The 26,594-nt window shown below is 34.8% G+C and overlaps 1 protein-coding gene across 1 annotated transcript; it reads left to right on the forward strand.

The window, feature by feature from the left end:
• The first annotated feature begins 5,283 nt into the window (after positions 1 to 5,283).
• Positions 5,284 to 6,819, forward strand: LOC136806187 (uncharacterized). Its single transcript, XM_067062748.1, has one exon. The coding sequence runs from the start codon at positions 5,284 to 5,286 to the stop codon at positions 6,817 to 6,819; it is 1,536 nt and encodes a 511-aa protein (XP_066918849.1).
• Positions 6,820 to 26,594: the final 19,775 nt, after the last annotated feature.

The following is a 26,594-nucleotide window of genomic DNA, read 5'->3' on the forward strand; positions in this document are numbered from 1 at the left end:
ATAAACGCCCCTCCCCCTGCATGTTAATTTTTCGAACTTTTTTAAAGTCAAATTTAGAGTGCTTTTTAAATCAATCCAAACATAGATGTATTATCCATATATTCACATCTTTAATCAAAAGTTAAACAAACTTTTGAAATATTTGACTAAAAGTTAAGATTAGAACAAAATATTCAGAAGGCTTCCTCAGAAAAGCAGTACTGTACCATTTAATATCATTGATAGAAGCCAATGTATAAAAGTTTTTTGACAAGTCAAAAAGAGAGATTTTGTTGCTAGGTGCAGCTCCTAGGATCAGCATCAAAACCATCTTTTACTAACGAAGCTATTCTGCTAATGTTTCTTTCTTTAGTGAAAAAGTTTTTTATCATACTTTACTTTTCTAAATCACCAAATTTAAAACATTAGTATAAAATGATAAATCGCAGTCAGCTGCCTGACTAAAACAATATACCTGGTATAAAAATCAATACAATTAACTTCTCTGATATCGTTCTCTCAAACTCATAGCATTTGAGTGAAAATCCAGTTTTAATCCACATCGAACAGAAAAATATTTCACATCGATTGTGTTTTGAAAATTCGAATCACACAAGATTCGATTAATGAAAATGTAATTGGAGCCTTTGATGCAGTTTAGGATGGTATACACCAAGAAAAAGAGCACTTTTTCCCGCCAACCAAGTTCTTAGCTGAGCCTTTTGACTGTCTAAGATGGACAATTGTCTCAAAATCTTGAAAAAAGTGCTTTTTGACCAATTTTTCATAGAAAAGCAGCTGTAACTTTTGATGCATCAATTTTACGAACAGTTAGAAAATATTTCGAAAAAAAGCCCATTAAAACTTAGCACTTTTTATAAAAGTGGGTGATGCAAACGTCATTTATACAATTAAATTCTTAATTAATTTTAGGGATTTTAGTATAAAGCAATTTGTAAAGGCAATTCTTTAAAAGTGTAAAGGAACCTGAAACATAACTTTTTTGCTCAAATACCAAAATGAGTTCATTAATTTATATATTTTTGTACACAACGGGTATAACCTGATTGAAATTCAAGCCGTTACTAACAACCCTGCGGGGCCCAAGGTGCCGAGTATACACCCGGCACAGTAAAAAGCCGTTGGCATATGTTATTAATAAACAGTTGTTGATATTATTATTTAGCTACTACACTTAGAGCGCGGTCACACCAAAATATAAGTTTAGCTAATGCTAAAAAGGAATCACCATTTTTGCTTATTTTAAGCGGCGCGTCGGAAAACTTCAATCAACATTTCTAATAAGCCTAAAAATTTGTGCGGATAAAAATTCATTCATTCATTCATTCGAAATAAAAAGCCTCAACACAACTCTGTTTTTCTCTCGTGTGTGAATGTAATGGCGTGTGCAAAAAAATATGTGCACATCTTTTTAAAATTTTCAAAATTTGAAAAGTAAACACAAATCGCCATTTTCAATAGACCTATTTATTTAAACATAAAGGAATTCTTCTTAAACTACGATAAGACTAGCCTATACTAGACGTCACCCGCGTTTTTTTACGCAATTAACGTCTATTCCACTTTGCGACTTTTTCGAATGTTTTGAGCCCGGGTTTTCGGGCTCCAAACATTCGATTTTTTGACGTCACTTTTAACTTTCGAAGCTCGCAAAATAATCGAATTTGCGTCAAAGCAATTGAAAGGCTTCTATTTTTCGAAAATCGTCAAAGTGGAACTCACTAAGAAACGAGATTAAAAATCCCGGTTTTTAGTGAGGTGCTCGCTACGATAAGACTTGCTATCGAGCAAGTCTTATTTTTCGCTTATTAAAACAGGTGATTCCTCGAATTCAGGATTTTTTCTTCCATTTTTTCGAGCGGTCACATCAAAAAATAGATAAAAATATTTGTTGTTATGACAACAGCTATATAAGCGGAGGTAAATCATTTGGTGTGACCGCACTCTTAATAAAAAAACTTACAAAAATGAGATCGTTAGTTTATATATTTTTGTACACAACGGGTATAACCTGATTGAACTTCGAGCCGTTACTAACAACCCTGCCGGGCCCAAGGCGCCGAGTATACACCCGGCACAGTGACAAGCCGTTGGCATATGTAAATAATAGAGGCTTGCCTTCGTAGTGTTTGAAACTAGGTTTTTTTATGAGTATTACACTATTTCTTGTAAGGCTTAAATGATTGTTAAAATTGTTTTCATTTTCAGTACAAGTTTACAAAAAAAATTGTAAAGAGGTTCCGAAGGACCCACAGCCGGCCGAGGAGAACGATCAAGTTGTGATCATGAAACTTTTGGGCTAGGCTGGCTCCCTTCTGTCAGCGAAGATACTCCTGGAAAAGAAATCAGTTCTTCGCGCCAAAAGAGCAGGCGAACAACAGAAGCAGGCGCTGAGGCGGCTGCTAACTGCAATGGAGGAGGCTGGTCTGGGTAGGGTCCAAACCCTTCCAGGTCGATACCCCGTAAGTTGATCAATAAGCTTTTTTAACCTAATAGAAATATTTATTATATGATGTTTTCAGACCATAGTTTTTTTTAGCAATCAATTGTAATTGATTAAGGTCAATTTAACTGCAAACATGTTCTGTGTATGTTGTTTTCGTGTGTTTGGAAAAAAAGTACCCCTTTCTACTTTTTGTGTCAGTAGAAAGTTAAGTTAATTTTTTACTTCGACATCATTTGTCTATTCATTAAACAACATTCTTTAACAATTTTGCGAAACACTTGACAGGACTTTGTACTCGTAAAGGGGTGTTGCTATATACACATTGCCACTATAACAAACATATGTTTTTTATACTTTATACTATATTTTAGATCATCTACTTCCACAAGAAACGTCCAGAGGATTTGGAAGAACCCAACAAAGAAGCATTGCAGCGATTTGGTATTCCGTTCGCGGAATATGAAAGGAAGTTTTTCCTTCGTAATGACGAATCGTAAGTATTTTCTCTAGTTGACTTTTTTCCAAAACAAACCACAAACAAAACACTAAATAGTGCAAATTTTATCAATGAAGTTGGAAGTGAAGAAACTTTAGAGGAACTTCCCTTTGACAATGATTTAATTTTCACAATTTTCTATTCAAAGATCACAACACAGCACCGACTTTGCTAGGCATCAACGTCCCGCCGTCCAAGAACCAAACCCGGAAGTTTGAGAAGAAAGTAATAATTTACTTTTATTCTATTCTGCCTATTTGGAATCCATCTTCCAGACTTCTATATATGATACAAAAGTATTACTTGCTTTTTCAAATAAAGAAGTCCAAATATAAAAAAAAACATTAAGAAGACAAAGAAATAAAACTTTTCTACAGTTGTACAAGTTTATTACTTATCACTTGCAAAAAAGGATATTTCTTTTTTTTTTGCAAAAAAGGATATTTCTTTTTTTTTTTGCAAAAAAGGATATTTCTTCATTTTTCATCGTCATGTCAATCCTCTTTTGTTTTCCGCTTGTTAGTATTCTACTTACAAATGTCTTTCTAACTAAAATTGATAGGAAATTTTATAATCCTATCAAAACTTAGCGCCTAGTGTTTCACTGCAGAATTATATTGATAAGAACGATGAAATATAGTTTCTCAGCCAAGGTAAATTATCACTGAAATGCAGTAGAATTATTGCGGACTTTCTCTATCTGGAATAGAATAGATTAGAATAGAAGTTCCCTTGCGAGCACGAAATATAGAAAGATTCCTTTGTACATGATTCTTCGCAGGGTTGATAATGTTTCTAAATTCACCCGCCCTTTATCATTCCAGGTCATGTTGCGATGGAATACGATGAAACGTCTTGTAATTACAAAAATTGAAAGTCTTTTGATAATTTAAAATTATTATATTTAATGTACAGTAAACTTTTGATATTGACATTCACTGATCTTTTTGGTGGGGGACGTACGGTATTTCGGAATTGCGGAAATCGACCCTTTTTTTATGGCAATTTCGGAAATCAGGCAAAATTCCTTCGGTATTTTTGTATGCTGAAATTGTTTCGGTATCGGAAATCCATGAATTTTTGCTTCGAAATTTTGGAAATTTTATCAAAATTATTCGGCTTTTCGGAAATCGCAAACCTCGTACGCCCCCCGCCCTTTTTTGGAGCGTGAAATGATTTTATGTTTCCTTTTAACTTTTGTTTGTCACACTTACCAGCACTTGCTAATGAAAACGCTTGAAGAGAGCCAGTGAGAACAGTTTTGGTTAAATTTTGTTTAAAGAAATAAGTACATGAAGCCTCATATAAAATTTAGACACTCTAACAAAATATGTAATAAGTAGTTTGTCAAACTTGGAGAATTATTTTTTTTTTCTCGAAATTTCAAGACTGTTTTTCAACGAATTCAACATTGTTTGTCAATAAAAGTTCATCAGTAGATTTAATAATTTGAGATTGTACCGCCATCAGCTTTTTTGAACTACATGTAAATATTTTCCCTCGTTAGATTATTTTGGCTATCCATTTGTTTTAGGTTTGAGCTTATCCCTGTTACAGTTTTGTTTATGTATAATAGTAACCTTTCAGCGGTATTATTAATTGTGCAATCGTTTCCTTTGAAGGATAGTCTAAATCTTTGAAAAGATTAAATAAAGATACCTGTTTTTCTGGTTCGTATTTTATTTACTAGGAATAAAGTATACATATTTGTAGGACTTGTTTCATTTGCTTGTAACAATAAAAAATTCTGAACCTGTTTACTGGTTTACCGCACAATACTGTTTATTCCTTGAACCTTTCATAACATAAATATTCTTAACGTGTTCTTACTTTTTCAGACTTGACTTTTTACAAAAATGAGAAATGATCAATTTGAGAGTTTTGGACTTTTGAATGAACATTTGGATGTAAAATTACATTTCTTCCTCAAAGTTTAAATTCAAGTCTAACAAAGGAAGCAGCTTTTTTCTATTAACCAAATACAAAATGACTGTATTTTTATCAAATTCTGTGAAACACACCCTAGAGGTTATTCTGAGGATATTCTTACGATTTGGCCAATTTTCACCCTGATATTCTGATAGAAGATTTTCTTATAAAAAAAGCGTGTAATAATTAAATTTTCTAGATTTTCACCACAGAGTTCTATGTTCAAGACAAGAACGGAATCTGGTCTACAGGGGGTGTGTGGTCGGGTTGGGAGGAAGTCGGGCGTTATTTTTCTACCGTTCCAATTATTTTTCAAATTTTCCACCACATAGTTCTATACGGCTTTTCATAAATTATTGCGCAATACATGAAAACGAGGCAAGTGTTGTTCCGTCAAATCATAACAAACAAGATGGCGGACGAAAAGCTTGCAGATGTGCCTTCAGAGTCATCAACAAAGAAGAAAGCAAAGAAATATCACAAGCCTACACTTGGAAGACAATGTGCTGCATGGGGATGTGAAAATAAAGGGTTAAAAGAAGGTGAAGGAGGAGAAAGAGTTCCATCTGAATTGTCGTTTTTTACATTTCCTGAGGACAAAGATAGACTGTCTTTGTGGTGCAGTCGAATAAAAAGGGTGAATGGAAAAGACAATTTCAAGGTGACTAAAGCAACAACTCTTTGTGAGAAACACTTCCGTACTGAAGATATTCATCGACCTCCTGGAGGTACGCGTAAAAGGTTGAAAGATAAGAAAACTGTAGTACCTTATTTGACTGAAGAAGAAGCCTTCGAAGCCAGTTCCTCTAACCCTAACAAGCGGAAGAAACCGACTCTTCGCCCGTCTCCTCGGAAAAAGTATAGAGAGGTTGATCCAGAAATTGATGATGTTCACCCACCTGAACAAGAAGATGAAGAGAACATTGAAATTGACTGGCAAACAAAATATCATGAAGTCCACGAAGAAAACAGACTATTGAAACAGCAACTGAAAATGCAGACTGTCAAGAATAGTTTCATTGATCATGTAATGTCTAGTGACAAAAGCTGCAAGCACCACACAACATTCCCCACTGTGCACATCTTCAAATCTGTATTTTTTACACTGAACTCTGGGCATATGGGAGAGAATGTTGTATTGTATAACAACCAGGATGTAAAGGGTGTTTCAGAAGCTGGTAGACCCAGGACACTCTCTGCGTTTGAAAGTTTTCTCCTGACAATGGTCAGGCTCAGAGGAAACCATGATATTGAACATTTAAGTTTTCTCTTTGGTATATCAGAGGGATCTGTTTCCAACACAGTGCTTACTTGGATTAACTATATGTATGTCCAGTTTGGCTCAATTTGTATATGGCCAACACGGGCCCAAATAGATCAAGTCATGCCGAAATCAATGAAAGAAAAATTTCCAAAAACAAGATGTATTATTGATTGTGTTGAATTTAAAGTTGCTGTCCCATCATCATTAGTTGCACACAAATTGTTATACTCTGATTATAAGAGCCATACAACCGTGAAAGTTCTTGTTGGTATTGCACCAGGGGGTGGATTTACTTTTATTTCGTCTGCTTTTCCTGGCAGTATAACTGATAAAAACATTGTCGTGAAAAGTGGATTTTTATATCCTGAATTATGGGAGAGAGGTGATGCTATTATGGCAGACAGAGGATTTCTAATAGATGAATATTTGAAACCTCTTGGAATTGAACTTATAATGCCTTCTTTTTTAAGGGGTCGTGAACAACTTGAAGGTGGTGAAGTAGTGAACAGTCAGCAGATTGCGGCAGAAAGGATTCATGTGGAACGAATGATACAGAGACTTAAATGTTTCCACATTTTTGACAGAGTTATACCTGTGAATATGTTGGGCTCCTTGAACCAGATCATATCAGTATGTGGTTTTCTATGTAACTTTCAAGAGCCAATTTTAAAGAACAAAAAGTAAACTAATTTTCAATATTACAAATGACTTTTCACCAAGCTTTAGTCATATTTTACTGAATTTGAATATTTTCCCCCTTTTATTGAACTTCAAGCTAAGGCTTTGGGTTTTTTATCATTTTGGCTGAAAAAAGTATTTCTGGAATTTTTTAGTTTTCTCTCGTTTACTTTAGTCTGCTCCAATAATCCCCTGAAACCTCCCAAAAGTGCTGCTTCATAGAACTTTATAGGCTAATTTATACATAACATTTCAGATCTTTTTTTAGAATTTTAGCACATTTTATAAAAATTTTACTATGTTATATCTAAGTTATTTATTACGCACGGAGCGAGCGTAAGCGAGCGGAGTGCGACTCTTTTGGCAAACGCATGCGCTTAAGCAAAATTTACAAAATGATATGCGGGCCCTAAAAATGGATTTTCACCTTTTTTTTCGTCTAGCCACTATTCCACCATGTTTAGCCTCTGGAATGGTTCAACTTTGAAAATTTCGTGAAAATTAGCGTTTTTAAGAGAAGTCGTTGCAATGTCATTCTTTCGCAAATTTAAAAACCCACTTTCCCTTGGAAAAAATTGACGTTTTTTGGTTTTTTGGGAACCTTGGGGCAAAAGGTACCTGTTGACCGCAAAAATTCCAAAATTCGCCAATTGACCGTTGAAAACATTAGGGGTAAAGGGGACCCACTGACGTCACGGGTTTGGGAAAAACTTCAAAATGCGATATCTCGAGTTTGAAGAAGAGTGGAGAGGTCGTTGACCCCTCATTTTATCCGGAATTTTATGGGGAATGAGATGGGAGGGTTCATAAGGCTTGAGCAGGACTTTCAAATTTGGCTGAATTTTTAGCCATTTTCATCTGATGACGTCATCAAAATAGAAAACATGCGATATCTCGAGTTTGAAGAAGAGTTGAGAGGTCGTTGACCCCTCATTAGATCGAGAACTTTATGGGGAATGAGATGGGAAGGTTTATACGGCTTGAGTAGGACTTTAAAATTTGGCTGAATTTTTAGCCATTTTCAGCTGATGACGTCATCAAAACAAAAAAAATGCGATAACCCGAGATTGGAAAGGAATTGGGAGGTCGTTGACCCCTCCTTCTATCGGGAATTTTATGGGGAATAAGATTGGAAGGTTAATAAGGCTTGAGTACGATTTTCAAATTTGGCTGAATCTTTAGCCATTTTCAGTTGATGACGTCATCAAAACAAAAAATGTGATAACTCGAGATTGGAAAGGAGTTTGGAAATGGCTAACCCCTCTTTGGATCGGGAAATTTATCGAGAATGCAACGAGAGAGGGGTGTTATGAGGCATTAGGACGACTTTAAATAAAAATTGGTTAACATTTGGGTAAGCAGCGTGAGAAAATCAAAACAAAACAGCCGAAAAGAACTGAACTCTCGGAATAAATAATGAACTATTTTTTGATGAGCTCTTACTCCATTCTTTCCAAAAAGTCAGTGAAATTAAAACTGATGAAATATATAGAAATTATTACAAAACTAGTCGACACACACGTGACACGACCCAAAGCAAATAAATTCAGCTTTCGGCACTTTCGTTCGTTTCATCGTGAAAACCAAACAGTTCTTTTCATCAATGTATGCATAAAAACTTGAAATTCTTTAATACTTGTCAAGAATATATTTTCCATAACAAAACCAGGGAAATTCAATGTCTTTGATTAAACCAGGTGTAACGATGTCTCTCCCAATCTTCCACAAAACTGTGTCTTTGTTTTGACTTTTCAGCATCAATTCTTCAACAATCAACATTTCTTACTTCGAAAATTCGACACGTTTACAGCTTGACGATAATTGAAAGTCGAGAAGTTCGCCCGAATTAGTTTTTGTTGTAAAAATGTTGTTTCAGACCATTCATAGCTTAAACCAGCATGCATTTTCTCATCTATGCATCGAAACAAAAACATCGAAAAGTGTTATCAATCTGATAGAAAAACGCAATAATGAATTTCTTCTCAATCGAAAAAATAAAATACATCTTCTTTTTCTGTGTATAGTAATGTATAACCATTTCACATCTCTGAAAAAGCTGCTGCATTTATTTTGAAGCTTCGGGATCGAAAATTTGTTTCTTTATTTTGATGTTTATATTTTCGGCGGGAACTTGTCGAATTTTTTTGTTCGAATCTAACAAGATTTTCGAACAAAAACATTCGAAATTATAGAGACCCGGGATTCCCGAGTTATTTTTTTCCGAGTTACGAAAAAACTGAGTTATCCCGAGTGATGACGTCATTTTTGGAATAAAGTGACGTCATTTTACATTTCATAACTCGGTTTATTTTGCTTCCTTTAACTTTCCAAGTTATTTTTCATTTTGTAACTCGTGATTTTTGCTTCCTTTAGCTTTCGAGTTATTTTTTATTTTCTAACTCGGGAAATTGTGCTTCCTTTAACTATCTGAGTTATTTTTCCTTTTTTAACTCGGGAATTTTTGCTTCCTTTAACTTTCTGTAAGTAGATTTACGTTACACTGATTGGCCTCATAAAAAGGCTCGCCTCGTAAAATATTTCTCGTATTGCACTTAAAGTTTTAGGGCCAAAGGAAAATGACGTCATCGTCACAAGATTCGCAGTATTTTGAGTTTTGATCCGTTTTAAGTTGTAATTTTTAGATTTATGGAATTTTAGATTTTCGTTCGGAATTTTTTTGTGATTTGGGATTTTCGGGAAAAAAGTACGATATTCTTTTGAGCAGCGGATTGATAGCCTCCATCTCTTCTTATACAACTATTGGGCTCTACTATAGAATCCCTTTCGCTTTGCGAACACGAGACTCGTTCTCCGTGCGTAACCCCTTTTACGATTGATTCTTAGATTGATCAGATTAGTTTTATACCTTAAAGGAAAGAAATTTTCACAGAACAAATTTTCGCAGAATTTTATTAAGCGGTTTTTGGACAAATCCGTGAAATTAAATTCTACGAAACACAAATATTCGCAAGATTTTGAAATTTATCCCTAAGATTTGTCTTTTTAGGTTGTACAGAAAAAAAAATTCTCCCAGCCGCAAAAATTTATTCCTGCAAAAAATTTACTCCCTTAAGGTATTTTTATAATTGTTATATTTTTTTGAGATGTAAATATAGCTTTAGATTCATTATACCAGTCAACTGTGGTCCTGGTAATAAAAATAATAATAAAAAATATTCTGTTATCTTAATTATTATAGTATAAGGGGGACCAGGGGACTGTTCATCCAGTTTGCAGAGTGTGGCACGTTTGCTCGAGATCTCGAGTGCACAACTCAGAAAAAGTCGAGTGCAGGTGCAAAATTTGAGGTTTTCAGGTGCAAGTTCAGACGAGTTTTTAACCTCAAGTGCAGAGTTCAGCTATTTTTTCCTCAAGTGCAGGTAATTTTAGCAATTTTTTGCCTTTTTGGGTGAATTTCCGAGGTATAGGTGCACCTTTTCCGGACCAAAATTCATCAGGTGCGTTTTTCCAGTGCGGAACTTGGTAATTCCGAATTTTTCCTCGAGTGCAGCCTTGCCATACTCTGCAAACTGGCTGTTCATTTGTGGGTTGAACTGGAGTTTCCATCCTCAATATCATTTCATAACACCTCCCCCCAATTTTGGATCTTTTCTCTGGAGTGGGTGGTCCAAGAAAGAATTACCCCCAACGATTCTGAGAAAAAGGTATGTCTTCATACAATGTGTGTTTTATGTGGCTGGAGGGAATAAAGAGAAAATATAATTTTTAAACCTTACCCCCAACTAATAATGTCTTTGATCTCCCACTGCCAAAAAGGATTATGCATTTAAGCACCTTTCCTCTCTCAAGCAGTCTCAAGTTAGCTTCAAAAAAGTTTTGAAGGAGCATTAATCAGGATTTTAGGCAAATTAAGGACCTAAGCTCTATAACAATAACAATAAGGATCATTGAAGGGACATTGAAGATAACAATAAGACAAGTCGTGCCTCGACTCGATGAGAACATAATTTTCATACAAATTAGAGAATGTATTATATGGAAACAAAACATTGTACTTTTTTGGACTTCTAAAATTCAACTACTATCTATACATAGTTGCTCACAAAAATTTCTTTGTTCGAAATTAATAAGTTTGTACTAAACTTTTTCAAAGGTTAAGTGATTTATTTCATAACAAGTTGATTTTCAGATATGAATTAAGTACTGGACAACATTGAATTGATTATACTATCATAAAGTAATTTTTTTGTAAGTGCTCAGCATTAAATTTACAAAAAGGCAATCTAATAATAAAAAAGAAATGTACAAAAATATCATAATCATAAAAATAAAAAAATAGAAAAAAACACAAGATAATGTCAATCAAATATTATTTTTAAAAAATATAAATGGCACTCAAAGCATGACAAAAGTAAGATCATTGAATACTGTAGATTGAATACTGTAGAATAAAAACTCCTGTTTCTCATTCGGTTTAAACAATTAAGATTTCAAAACGGTTTTCTGCTATTAAATCAAAAGAAAACTCATCTATTAAAAAGACATCACCAAAAAAATCAATATCAAAGCCATGAAAAAAGTGAATAACAAGTAAAAAATCCTAAATCCTATATATCTTCTGAATCTATAATCTCAGGAAGTATAAATTTGAAATAAAAATCTAAAATTCTTCTTTGCAATGTTTCCCAATGCTGAACATCAAATTTAACTCTATCAATTATCAACCCTTTTGTTGTGTATACTACAAAGTCACACCAAGTTTGACAGGTAAGGGCTAATTGCATTTGCACCTGATCAAAATATAAATGGTTTCTGTTGATACAAAAAGTTTCACTTTCTTTCACCACCAATGGATTAGGTGATATATTACAAATCATTTTAGGGTCTATTTCTTTGAACTGTTCCGGACATTTCACTTCCAGGATTCCCAATTCTGCATCACAGATGACTTTCCCATCTGGAGTTGCACCCAAAACATAATTCTCCTCATCCAGAACTAGACCAGATGATTCGACAGATATCTTAAAACCAGAAAGCTTCATGAACTGTTCATAATGTTTTATAGCAACTGGTTCATAGTATTTGCCATGGTCCATCTTTGCTTTAACAAAATTGTTTATTTCTTTTGGTTTGACAATGTTTCGCGCAAGAGTAGTAAGCCCTCTGTCAGTCTTAGGAGCACTACTCCCAGTTAACTTGTTGCATAAGGATGCTGTAAACCGGTGTTGACGATATTTGAACCAATTCGGGTCACTTGCCTGTTCTCTAGTACTCTCCTCAATTTTCCTTGTATCCTTGGCACTCGATTTCAACTTCTCCAAAAGTTCTATCTTTTTCATTTCAATAGAATGTACATAGGTATGTTCCCATTCTGACATTTTGTTTGGAATCTCGTGAAATGGAAACTTTGGGTAAAGAAAGTTAACGTCAAAGTCACACGGTATACGTTCAATACTACAATAGACATTGAAGTCGGGTGGCATTAAAGGGCATTGATAACTGAGGAGTGAACCTACTGGTACTCTACCAAATGTGGTATCTCTGTAGTATTCTGGAAAATAATTAATCAGTTTCGGTGCACATAAATCAATCACTTCTGATTTAAGGTTCCAAATCAAACTCAAATTTGGCTCATTACTATCACACTGCTTACGAGCCTCGTATAAAGTGGAGGATATTCCTTTGGACTCCTTGGAAGGGCCAGGTTCACTGTTGTCTTCACTTGAAGACATTGATCTCTTCTTGGCATCAGGTGACTTAAAAGTTATCTCACTGATTGGTGCTCGGTCAATGTTTTCTTGTCGCTTTCTCGTTTGGACAACACCCCATGCTTGTGGTTTTGCAGTACATGCCTTCTCCTCTGGTATTACTGTCCGACGGTCAACAACCCACTTCATAATTGTTTTCATCAAGGCATATGAATGGGAGCATGTTCCTGCGATACCCGCCTTGCATTTGCAAAAAGAATACTTTATTTCACCAGTTTCTTTACATAAAGCGATAAATGCCCAGCGGTTTTCCTGTTTTAGGCTTGCACCTAACAGAGTCTTCACACAGAAAAGGGTATCGTCATATTTAGCATAGGTTGATGATAAGTCAATGAATCTTTCTTCAATCATTTGTTGACCCCTAATGAAATGTTTCTTAATGGCTGTTGCCTTTCTTTTAAATAATTTTGTTATAATTTCATGGTATGCTTTGATGTTATTTACCGTGAAGTTAGGCATCCCACTCAACGATTTCGACCAACCTGCCATGTCTGTTGATCCATCTTTCAATTGTCCTTTGAGAACAGAAGGGACTGATGGTAGGGTGCCATCTTTCCAGAATGGTGCTAAAATAACTCCTGTGGCCTGGGCTTTTTTTCGTATCCAGATCTTTTCTGCAGTAGGATCGGTTAAAATATCACTGGAGTTGTTGTAAAAATACTCTCCAAAATTCGAACTTGTGCAGTTTTAACGGTTGTAATGTTATGTAATCGATCACCACGGTAGATGAGCCATTTTTTCAAATGTTCAATTTTATAAGTAGACAATTTTTCAATATCTATGTGAACGTGTGGGTCATCTATGTCTTTCTCGGTCAATTGGATCGAATCAGGATCTGTAGAGTGAAAAGAAAAAAAAACATTAGCTCAAATTGTTTCACAATATTACCAACAAGGCAAAATTTGGCAAAATAAGGTTGAAAAGGTAAGTCCATAGGTGACTCTCATGAGTCCATATGAATTTTCCATTGTGCTTTAAGCTGAAAAATAGCTCTGGCAAAAAATATCTGGATGGATTCTATTCAGTATAATATACATACATATATAAAACAAAGTGAAAGTTCTCTTTTCTTATTTTATTCTCGCTCTCTCTCTGAACTCTGAGAATGAACACTTACCAACAACCTGGTCACAAAAGAAATCGTCAAAGTCTTCAATTTCTATTTCACGTTCAGTAGAAACTTTCTCATGTTCATTGAAAACATTTTCAGGTTCAGTAGAAAATTCCTCCATTTTTACTGCAAGTTATATAGAAAGTTTGTTCGTTGTGTTGTTATAAAAATAACAGTTTGTTGAGTTAAATGATGCAGCAAGTTGTTGTTGTTATAAAAATAACAGTTGTGTGTGATTTAATCGAAGATTCAAGTTGAAATATACAGCTGAACAGCAGACGACATGAGTGAAAATTGCAGCTTTAACGTGTGTTTACGTTTGGAAACCGCCATTATTAAAAAATCGAACAACACTTGCCTCGTTTTCATGTATTGCGCAATAATTCATGAAAAGCCGTATCGTTTCATTTATACTGACTTTCTAAGGGGGGTGTAAAATTTTAAATTAATTTCCTAAGGGGGGTTAGCACTTAAGGGGGGGTCCTCTTACCTAAGGGGGGTCTTGACCCCTCTAGAAAATATGCATTGTTTCAATGTTCATTGATTAGTTTGATAACTAGGTAGGTCCATAAAAGTATCACTTGTTTTAAAGGATGTAACCCAACCTTATTGCTAAGGTTTTTTTTCTGTGTTAATTTGATTAGGATCTAAAATTTCTTTACTTTCTTTCAGGATCCAGATGATACTGATTCAATTGTGTACCGTTTTCTCAATCAGTTCTCAGAAATTGAGCAATATATTTACTTCTTTGCTGATGCGCCACATCTGATAAAAACCGCAAGAAATTGCTTTTGGTCTTCCGGGGCCGACTTCTCAAATAGACTTCTTTGGAATCCAGGTATATCTGTTTTACCTAGCATGATTTTCAAGATTCTAAGAAACAAGTCATGTCTTTTCAAGAATGTAAAAAAAAGCATAAAATGTAACCCTTTTTGCCTGAGTGATTCCTCTGGCTATAAATATTTTTGAAAAAATTAAGGTTTTTTATGTAATTAGTTGTTTTATAATGAACATTTTTTTTTCTCTCTCACTTTAGGGGACTTCATTCTGTGGTCACATATCAAGAGCCTGTACTTTGAGGATGTTGAAAACGGACTCCACATGCTACCAAAACTAACTACAGATCACATCATGTTGACCTCGTACTCATAGATGAGAGTTTATCTTGCAGCTCAAATTCTCAGCGATTCAGTTGGAAAAACCCTTAGAGACTTTAGACTAAAGGCAGCAAGATCAACAGCAGAATTCTGTCTCTAATTCGACCAATTTTTTGACTGCTTTAATGTACGAAACTCTGAAGATAGCCTGGATATCCAAGCTCAAAATCTTAGAAAAAAGGAAAATTACCTCAACATACAAAGTTCTAAAATTATAGAGCTTGGTCTCCCTAGAGAATGAAAGTGCAAACCCATGTTTCCAAAACTTTCCTAGCCAACCCTAGGATGGCAAAACATAAATCAATAAAAAGCAGTCTTACAAGATCTAAAACCATTTAAAATATCCAAAGATTACACCAGAGTCCATGAACAAGTTTGCATGCATTATCATGGCCAACCATGTTTTCTTGGAAAATAATCTTGCCTCTGTTTACTTTTTTTTCATGTTTTCATGTAACATAAAGCTGTATCTTCTCTAGCAAGCAGAGGGTTACCCTATTTTTGTTTCCGAATTGCTCCGCGCCATGTAGATCGGCCCTTACGGCTTTAGCGAAGTGAGCGCAAGCAAGTGGATTACATTCTCATACGAGAATGCAAAACGCTCTAGGGAGACCAGGCTGCAAACCAGACCATAAAATATCAAAAACTAGACTGTGAAATAGTTTACAGCCTGGATATCCAGGCTACACTGAAGAGTGAAATTTAAACATAAAGCCATTTCTTGACCCTTACAGAAAGGATAACCTACCTGATCGGTTCGACCTTTTAGACAATTTCTTAGAATACCTTTCTGAATGGAAAGAAAGTGATGATACCCGCCAAGGAGATTTTACACCCACGCAAAGAAACAACATGTCTTTGTCGTTACCAACGTATAATGGAGTGCAAATAAGCATAAAATCGCTGAAACAAATTGTACCATATTTGTTGGATAACGGTTTTTAGTATGTTTTGTCAGAGAGATTTGGCCAGGACGACTTTGTAAATTATTTCGGTCGGCAACGTGCAATTGGACGCAGGAAAGACAATCCTAATGCTGCTGCTACTATCAAGAATGATTTAGCGATTAAGTCTTGTTTTGATACTCGGCCGATTGCAGGAGCCAACTGTATCGCTACTATAGACAAAAGTATTCCAGAAACTCCTTTAAAAAATATGAAAAAGTGACTTAAATTTTCTAATTTAGGGTGATTGTAAAACGCAGGTCACAGGTCATAGGTCGCAGGTCAGTGATGACAGGTTGACTCTAATCAATGTCACTGCAGAGGAAAATGTTTGGAAAACACAAAGAATTATATATTAGATATAAGATAATAATATTCAACAAATACTTTCTGAATGGATAGTCGCAAAAGGGTACGAAAAATGAAAAAGCAAACTATCTATGTAACCCCTGAAAAATATCCAATGTAACACAGTAACATTGTTATCTAATTTGTACTCGATCTCGTTAAAAAAAGATCTGAACTTATTTCTAAATGTCGTCATAACAACATATTTATTCTAAAAAACTTCGAACATATAATCACGTCATAACTCGACCTCGTTAACAAAAGATCTGAACTTATTTCTAAATGTCGTCATAACAACAAATTAATTCTAAAAAACTTCGAACATATAATTACGTCAGAACTCGACCTCGTTAACAAAAGATCTGAACTTATTTGTAAATGTCGTCATAACAACAAATTTATTCTAGAAAAATTCGAACATATAATTACGTCAGAACTCGATCTCGTTAACAAAAGATCTGAACTTATTTCTAAATGTCGTCATAACAACAAATTTATTCTAAAAAACTTCGAACATATATTTACGTCAGAACTCGACCTCGTTAACAAAATATCTGAACTTATTTCTAAATGTCGTCATAACAACATATTTATTCTAAAAAACTTCGAACATATAATTACGTCAGAACTCGACCTCGTTAACAAAAGATCTGAACTTATTTCTAAATGTCGTCATAACAACAAATTTATTCTAAAAAACTTCGAATCGGTTCCCCCCGGACAAATCATAATTTTATTTTTAATACTTTTTAATGCTTTCATCATTGTTTTTATTACCTAGTTTTATTGGACCAATTATCTAGTTTTTTAACTTTTTACGTCGAATTTCAGATTTTTCAATCATCATTGTACATATGATTAGTGTGAAAACACGAAACTCAAAGTAATGTACTTTACTTAGCTTTTTTTAATGGAAGATAACTTTTAAAAATATTGATATATGGCTCTGGTTTTTTGAACTGATCGAGCACTCTATCACATTGATTTGCCACATCTGTTCTAATTGTACCAGTGCAAAATCGGTGATTTATGTCATTTGGGCTGGATATTTAGCTGAAATTTGACACACTTGTTCCTTGGATGAATATCTGAGGGTGTTTTTTTCATTCTGCAATTTTGATTTATGAGGCCTTTTTTTATTATTCAAAACAATTGATTTTTGGAATCTGGGCAGTAGTTTTTTTGTTTGATTTGCTGCAATTGGGTCCTATGAATAACTTGAAGCGACTGAAGTTGAGCCTAGTGTGTGTCTGAAGAAAGATCGGTACAAAGTAATTTTCGTTCCAACTTTTTCAATCAAAGGAATAAAATGATAAATAATAACAAAGTAGCACAAAAATGTTAGTTCAAAAATAAATGATATACAAAAAAAAAAAGAAAAAAAAGAAGAAACTACATTTTTTGCATTGAATGTTTTTCAATCTACAATTCCTTAATAAGGTACCTTCAAAAGTTTTGATTTTTGAGAAGTATTAGCCATCTACCAAACACTTTAAAGAGTTTTGAAATAGTTGAATAGGTTTCTCTAATGAAAGTGAATAAATATAAAATGTTAATAAAAACACTACCAAAAATGAAGAAAAAAAAATTAAAGAAGCAGAAGTTAAATGTTTATCACTATTAAATAAATTCAATTTCATTTTTTCTGATTGTTAATCTAAAATTTTTAGCATTCTCTATGAGACAGAAGTGATTTTATTTCTTTATCATTTATCATATATTTATCAAAAAAACTTCGTAAAAATTTATTTATAGACTCAATGACAAATGGTTTTATTATCAATATTTCCAACATGATCACGCTATCGATTTTAATGTAGTTCAGTAAATGTCGTTAAGTGTTATATCATAAAAGCCTTCCGTAGTCATTTTAATGGTAAACATAAATAATGAAAGCTAAGGTATTTTAGCCTGTGAAAATTAGCCTTTACGCTTTACACTTGTTGCAAATAGATGGAAGACAAAATGGCGGACAGAAATTTGGAAAAGTTTTTTCTAGTATAATTTGGTATAATGAACATGGAATTCCTATGAACATCGGACCAGACCAGACAGGAGAGAACCTTGACTTTAGATTGAAGACTGTTGTTTCATTGAATATAGCACAAAGAAGGGACAGGTATATACCATGGGCATGTTTTTCAATTTTTCAACCCAGTCAGTCACGTAGTCAGTCCCCAGTCACTAGTGTAGCGTTATAGCATAGCTACTTCTTTGACCTTCTTTTAAAACACTATAGCTAGGCCTTTTTTTACAAAAGATGATATGGGTTGCTGGGAATTATAATATAATATAAATGGAATTTCTGATATAATCAGATAATCAGGTCAGTGTCAGTGAGGTTGCACCATGTAATTAGGTTTTATAAACTTGGTGTCCCTTCCTTCGAGTAAATGTTTTGAATTGAATTGAATTGAGGTAAATCAATCTATCTACCAGAAAAAAGTTTGTTTACATTCATTCAACTTTACAAGTACTTTCAACTTTTTCATGGATTGCCGATAAGACCTTTTTTTTAAAGAGGCCGATATATTATATTGAATATTGTGTACATCTTTCTAGTAGCCTGGAGATCCATGCTATGATTTCTTTTTCATATACTGATGGCGAAATGAATAGCATGGTCAGAGCTAAGAAGTTGAAGTTGAAATCCAAAACAAATTTTGTACGGTGTTTCTTTTATCTAAAATACCACCGTACACCCACCCGACACCACCATGCAATGTAAGGGTCGTAAATATACCAATCAAAACATTTTATTCAACAGTATCGACCCGTGGTCACACTCACTTTCTGAACAATTGAAAGTTTAAAAACTTTTCTACGGCAAGAAAGCACGGTGACAAAACAGGCTATTTTGTTTTTGAGTCTGAAAATGGACTCGCAGCTCTGACCTCTTAAATACACAGACCGCAGAAACAACAACTGTGTGAAAAATGTGACAATAGACCTTTCCGATAATGATGCGACCATATCTAAAAGTACGCAAAATAGTAACTGTTGCTAAGATCGCAGCCAATGAGAGATAGGCAAGTCGTCTCTGATTAGCTACATGCCTAGCAACAATTGCTATTTTGCGTACTTTTTAATATGGCCGCTGCATTATTGGAAAGGTCTATCTAGCGCTTCTTTCAAAGTATGAAAGTTGTTTTGTTTTGTTTAACGCTCCATGCACAGAACCAAAAATCGCACCAGATTGTTTTTTTCTTTTTTCACATTGATTTTTGTAGTTTTCATTATTGATTTCAAGCCAAAGATCATAGCAACAGGCTCTGACCCATATCTAGTCATGAGGATTCGTTCCGAAATACAAACAAACATATAAACTTTTTGGATTTTAAAGGAAATAAAAAAGAAAACTTCTCTTTTTCACTTTGTCACACAAAATCCTAAAAAACATATATTTAAGTAGCCAAGGTTCTAAGCTGATAGAGTTTTGTCAAGAAACTATATTATAGCTTGGTTGCAAACAAACTCAAAGTCATTAAAATGACTATCTAACAAGTTTTCATTTTGTTCAAAGATTTTGTGCAGCTCTTTGTCACCAGTCTAAAGCGAATATGGAAATACCAAAGGTTCTAAAGAATTGGGGACTGTAAAAATTAAAACCTAAAGGGTTACAAATATTTAAACATTCGCCATAGCAATGCAAAACAGACTCAAGTCCAAATTTTAGAGATAAGACCATACCCCCCTTATTTCAGCATGTCCACTTTCAAAAAAAATGGCCTAAAATCCACTAATTCCTCTAGGAAGTTAGCGTATTTTGCAATTTAAAAAAAGATAAGGATTTTAGATTCTTCTATGATATCAACCATAAAAACCCTTAACAAGCCCGAGGTTCAGGGCAAAAAAAGCCCAGGAAAGCCTTATGTCCAAGCTTTTATTCTTTGGTCAGACATGCAATGGAATCTTATAGCCTTAAGTCCAACATATTCGGATAATCATCATCATCATCATCCTTCGACCTAGGTCGGAAACAAACAATAACCCTCCCTCCACAGCCTCGATCAGCCATTGCAGTGCCCAGTTCCTCAATCTCTAGCCCTGTTTCTCGTTTCAAAGTATCAAGAAAAGTGCGCTTTCTCGAGCGCCTAGTGCCCGCAGGACACCAAAGTAAGATCTCAGACACCATTTCGTTTTTCGCGCGGAAACAGTGACCTGAGAAAGAGAGCATCCTGCTAGTCAGGACAGAGGAAATTCTTGGGAGTCCATGATATATCTCTTGAAGGGTTGGGTGGTTGCGCCAATCAAGATTCTGGACTCTTTTCAAAAGATTTGTATAGCAGCCATCAAGGCTCTTCAGCATGGTTTTTGTCATGGTCCAAGTCTCCTCCGAGCCATATAGAAGAATGGGCTCGACAAGACTTCTAAAAGTTTGAAGTTTAAGAGCGTTGGACAAATTAGAGTGCCATATCTTGTTTAACTTATTACAAGCTTTCCAAGCTAGACCTTTCCTAATTTTAAAATCGTTTTCAGAGCTGTTAATATGAGAGCCAAGATATTTAAAATCCTTCACAAGTTTGATATTGACACCATTCTTGGAAGTTAAAGGGAGAACAATCCCAGAGGAGCTGATAAATTCAGTTTTTCCAGCATTGCAATAAAGACCGACTTGACTGGCCGAAGTTTCAAGTGAGTGAAGACTCTCAGAAACTAAGGCAAGATCGTCAGCAAAGTCAAGATCGGTTAGAAAAAGGCCGCGGTTACGCTTGCGCAGGGGAACTTTAATTTTGATTCCCTTGTCATTAGATAAGTCAACAGAAATTCTTAAAACATAATCTAAAACAATGATAAAAAGAAAGGGAGCTAAGGTGTCACCTTGTAGAACTCCAGCATGATTGTCAAAAATATCAGTGTCTCCGTCAGCTGTAATGACCTTTGCTTTGGTGGACACGTAGAGTGCCCTGATGGCTGAGATGAGTTTCTCTGGAATGCCGTACAATTTAAGAATTTCAAACATTTTTACACGAGATATGGAATCAAAGGCTTTTTTAAAGTCAACAAAGCAAATAAAAGCATCTTTGTTAAGTTTTCGCATTTCTTCCAAAATACGCCTGATGGCTAAAATCTGTGTAAGAGTACTTCTTCCCTTCCGAAAACCATTTTGGTTTTTTCTTAGAAGAGGATCAAGAACTGGAACGATACGTTGTAAAAGAAGTTTGTTGAAGATTTTGGCGGCGATAGGCATAAGAGTGATGCCTCTGTAGTTGGATGCTAGGGTCAAATCACCCTTTTTTGGAACAGGAATGATACCGCCAGTTAACCAAGCAGAAGGGGGAGTTAGAAACTCAAATGTGTGATTACAAAAATCGAGAAGCATTTCCATAAAGACGGGATCTTTCCAAAGCAGAGTTGGAATATCATCAAGGCCTGAAGATTTATTATTTGAAAAAAGTTTAACGCAATTTGAAAGTTCATCAATTGTAAAAGGAGAAGTTGATATGTCAAGCTCATCAAAAATTTGAGTTAAAGGGAGAGCATTAGTATTTTAAAATAGGTTGGTTTCCAAGTAAAGTTTTAAAGTGGTTGAGCCAGTTTTCTCTTCTTTTATCTGGTGAGCCACCTTTGAGCTGAATAGAAGGGTGGTCTTTTCGACCTGTTAGATCATTGATCGTTTTCCAAGCGGCCGAGTGCTGATGGCTAACATGAAGATTGGAAATTGAGTTTATCTTACCCTGAATAAACATCGATTCGGCGTTAAGGTAGGCATCATCCAGAGCTTTTTGAGCATCAGAGAGGATTTTTGATGTTCTTTCTTGTAGGGCGTCGCTGATGTTTTAGTTTGGCCTCTACAAGTGCATTCCGTGCATCAGAAACAAGGTTGTTTTCGAAGAGATATTTCTTTTTGACTTTTTGTTTCTTTGGTAGAAGAGCAAGACTAACTTCTTTATTAGCTTTAATCAGATTTTGGTAACTTTTCTCAATGTCGTCGTCTGCTTGAGCCAATGTATCAAATCTACTTTTCACTTCAATAGTGTAAGTAGTTCGGAGGTCGTGGTTACAATAAAACCTGTTGCCAATCGATGGATTTCATTGGGTCAGGTTTAGACTTTTTAGATGATCTAAGGCTAAGAGAAATGCGACAGGAAACAATTCTGTGGTCAGAACCAACAGAAGAAAAAGAAGAATAGGACTGAGCATTGCGAACACTGTTCCTCCATTTGTTTCTTACAATCACATAATCTAACTGAGAGAGGCTTCCTGAAGGGTGTTGGAATGACCAGAGTTTGGAAGCCTTTTTCATAAACATTGTATTTGTTGCTAGTAATTGAAACTGTTGCATGAAGTCAAAGAGTTTGTAACCGTTCCGATTAGTTAATGGGTGGAAAGAGAACTTAACGTTGTCTAGGCCAAGCTGAGCATTAAAATCACCAGATATCACCAAGAAGTTGTGGGCAGGGGTGTTAAGGACAGCCCTAGACAGAGAAGAGTAGAATTCATCAACTTCAGATTCATCAGAAACGTTGGTGGGGCTATAGCAAGAAATGAATGTTGTTTTCGGATTGCTATTAAATTCGGCGACAATAATACGGCTTGATACTTTTGAAAGTGAAATTAGGTTGTTCGCTGCCTTAGGAGAGAGTACAGTATATGGCCCCCAAAACGGAGACGGCCCCCAAAACGGAGACGGCCCCCAAAACGGAGGTTTTCATTAAAATGAAGATTCTGACTTGTAGATTTATCAGAATTAAACGATTTTTGTTTATTTTGAAAGAATGATGGTTATACTTAAAAATGAGCATGTTTTTGCTGGTTTGAGACGGATTCAAAATAACATATTTGCGTCTAAAGGAAATATTTTAACACCAAAATTAGATAAAAATTGCATATAACTCACTCTAGCTCCTTGGATATTGAAAATAAGTTATGAAAACGGGGTATGGGAAACTTTCTACACCTAATGCCGTTCAGAAAATGCAAATACATCTGTGACTTTAGAGGCTGGGTAAAAGATATAGCATCTTGAAGGTCAACCAGTATTTTGGAGCCCTAGAATCAGCATTGACAAAACCGAAAATTCTAAATATGAGAAAAAGCAAAATATCTTGGAATTCTATTCCTATCACCTTGAGTTAATAGTTTATAACAAAAGATTAACATTATATATAAAATTTTTCGCTGAATCAGCAAAAACGGCAAATTCTGTCATTTTTTTGCAAAATATAGGAGAAAAATATCTTTAAAGCTTAATATTTTCAGTTTCAGTTAAGCTTTTTTTCTAAAATTTTCACAGCTTATTCCATACATGAATTGAACTATTTTCAAAAGAGATTTGTTTTTTTCAAAAACTGGATTAAGACGTTGTTAAATCAAAATTGTCATTTTGAAAATTTCTAAATTTTCAGTTTGAACTTTGCGATATCGAAAATCTTGAAATATTTCATAAAAATCATAAATTTTACATCCATCGCGTCGTAAATTTAAGGGAAAATACAAATATGTTGACAGCTTTTCCTCCTATTACCACCACTGGGCTTAATAATTTGATTTTAGCTACACCTCCGTTTTGGGGGCCCCAAACCTGCATTTTGACAACCAGGGGTATACTGTAAAAATCTTATCAAATAAATTTATGCCCAAATCCCTCTAAATCATATTTCAAAACTATGGTCAAAATTTTGTATTCATATCTTAAAGATATCTCGAGAAATCGCTAAAATTTCAAACCTCCGTTTTGGGGGCCATTAGAAAAAAGCTACCTATCTTTAAGCGATTGAAAAGTATTGTTGAAATTGAAAATTTTGAAAAAGAACTTCCAGGAAATAAAGTAGAGATGTTAAAGGTTTTCATACAGCAAAAATTTTTTGTAAAATCTCTTTTCCTCTAGATTTGAGAGAAATTTCAAATTTGATCGCCGTTTTGGGGGCCACATACTGTAGTAAACCTATGCCCCCTATGGTCGAACCCTGAGAGTTTTTCCAGGCAGAGGATGTTATAAGTTTATTTTTACCAATATTAGTATGTTGAAAGTTAACCTCAGGATGTAATGTTCTATGTTCTTGGAGACTAAGTATATCAATATTGCATTTGGAAAAACAGGAGAGTAGTTCCTGTTTGCGACTAGTTAAAGTAAGAGTACGCGCGTTAAAAGTGCTAAAAATCGTAGAGTGTTTACATCTAAGAAGTTTGCGGTTATTATTTTTGGTTCCAGACTCTATCCTATCACCGCCTTCTCGCTCAGATGAGTTTGGAGAAGGAGGTTCATCAGTCTCTGAAGAAACAAGGTTAGGTTGTAGAACCGGAAAAGCAGGGGCTTGAACCCTGGTGCTGTTTAGAGAAGTCATGATTATTTCTTTCGATAGCTTTTTGTTTCGAATGCTCCACGCCACTGGATACACCCTAGAGAGAATGACAGTAACAAGTGTCTAAAGAGGTCAATCACCCCATGAGGCATAAGAGAACCCTGCAAGACGCCAACCTGTACAGGGGTGGTTTTATATCAGAATTTTTCCTTTTCCTATTTGGATTGCCGTAACCGGGCTATAAGATGCTCCAACTACACCTAGTTCTCCGAAGAGATGGAATGAAAAGTAAAAATAAAATTCTTAAAATATGATACAGGTTATATATACTAAAATTCGCGGTTTATATACAGTTAAAATTCGGTTGTATGCAAGTTTTAGAGAGAAAAACATATTCACGTAGTTTTGCATTTGACAATTTTCAACACTGAAGTGATTAAAGTCGTCTCTAGAAAATTTTCAATCAATTCAAAATAAGTTTCCTAAATAATCCAGTAAAACTACAATGAAGTAAAAAAAGAAAAAGAGACTCTCACAACAGAAGTGGAAATGATGGAACTGTCTGTCTAGCAAAACTTTTAAACGATCGATAGATCTATAATGGCTTTGCAGGGCAAGGGCGCCATTATTCGGATAATGGACTTATGGATAATGGACTTAAGGTTATTTTAGTTTTAAAAATGCACGGTCCAAATAAACGTCACAAGATTTTAAGTTCAATGCAATACCTTAAGTCCTATGACTGCCCTTTTAGAGCCTCTGAAGTAAGCTACAAAAATGTCTTTTTAAACACAAGAAGATATTGATTATACCCCTATGATATTAAAAATAATGGACTTGAGCCATTATTTGTTCCAAAGTCACCAGTCAATGAAACCTTTAAATTCAATTATCTCAAAATGGAAAAAATGGACTTAAGTCTGTCTTGCATTGATATGGCGATTAAAGCGCTGGCGTTAATAGGGTGACATTTATAAGGCTGCCCTATTTTAGGCCCTGTAGAGAAAATATCTCTACTTTTGGCCCGGAAAGAAAGATCCTCAACCTACCTGTTATTAAACATACTGCAATCTGATTAGTTTAAGTTTTTAATAAAAATAGCCTAATATCCTGTAATATATAATGTTGATATACAAGTTTACACTAGACTGCTTAGGGACAGCCATGACATGCTCTGAAAACTAGGTCATTCTGTTGTGTAGGAAACATTGTCTCTTATGCAACATAAAGATTTAAAAAAATTGGTAAGACAAAAAGCACTTCAAATTTAGAGCTAGGGGATAACTTAGGCCATTGCATTACCTTGATATAGGTTCTGAAAAACTTACGGTTTTCTTGGGGGTAACTAAATTCTTCAAAAAGGGGAATAGGTATAAAGGGAGGGGTAGATATATAAAGGGAGGGGTAGAGACCCCTCTGCATACTATGAAGATAATTTGCTGATGATTAAAACTAGATTTTCTTACCTGGTTTGAATTTGCAAATCTGCTCTTTTTATGTTTCCCATCTTAGCCGTGCTGATGAGATCGAAAAAAGTGGCTAGAAAACAATTTTCTTGATACATCTCTGAGATATACATTTTTGGTCAAAACTCGCCAATTTGTATATGTAGATTCTAAAATCAAAAGGTTTTTCATGATATTATTGTGCAAGTAACAAGTAATTTTTTGTCTTTCCAGGAAAAAATTGTAAGGCCTAAAAATTCATAATTTTTGGAGGGTCTTCAAACTCTTTAAAAAAAAGACCTATACCAGGTGTAGAGTTCTTCAAACTGAGCAAAAAAGTGTATTACATCAAAGTCTCAGAGTAGGGTGGCAGTCTTCTCTGTATATTATAAAGAATATTATCTTTAAAACTAATAATAAGCCAATAAAAAGCAGTACAATGAATGAAACTCACCCATACCTCCAGCCTCAATTATCCAGTCTTCGACTAGACATCGTAGCCAACATCTTTGCTTGAAACTCAATTACAAAGAAGATAGAGACAGTGGAATTGCTGTTGAGTGCTTCAAAAAAACTGTTAGCTGAAGCAAGTTTGTCCCCTCTGATGATTTGAAGTTTTTATACAATGAGTGTCATGGGTGATTCTACTCAAAGTTGTACCATGTCCTTTCCACAACATGGGTCAAAATGCAAAATTTCAAAATGGTTTAATAACCAATATCTTGTGCCAAAAAGTTAAGAGCCATTTTTTTTAAAAGTCTTGAGGTTGTGATACCTCAACCTCTCAGATTTGGCTGAAAT

This window comes from Clytia hemisphaerica, unplaced genomic scaffold (genome assembly GCF_902728285.1).
Source record: "Clytia hemisphaerica strain Z4C2 unplaced genomic scaffold, Clytia hemisphaerica genome assembly, whole genome shotgun sequence".
NCBI lineage: Eukaryota > Metazoa > Cnidaria > Hydrozoa > Leptothecata > Clytiidae > Clytia > Clytia hemisphaerica.

Excerpts from the sequence above, each read along its gene's own strand:
- LOC136806187 (XM_067062748.1), top strand. The coding sequence starts at position 5,284 with ATGGCGGACGAAAAGCTTGCAGATGTGCCTTCAGAGTCATCAACAAAG.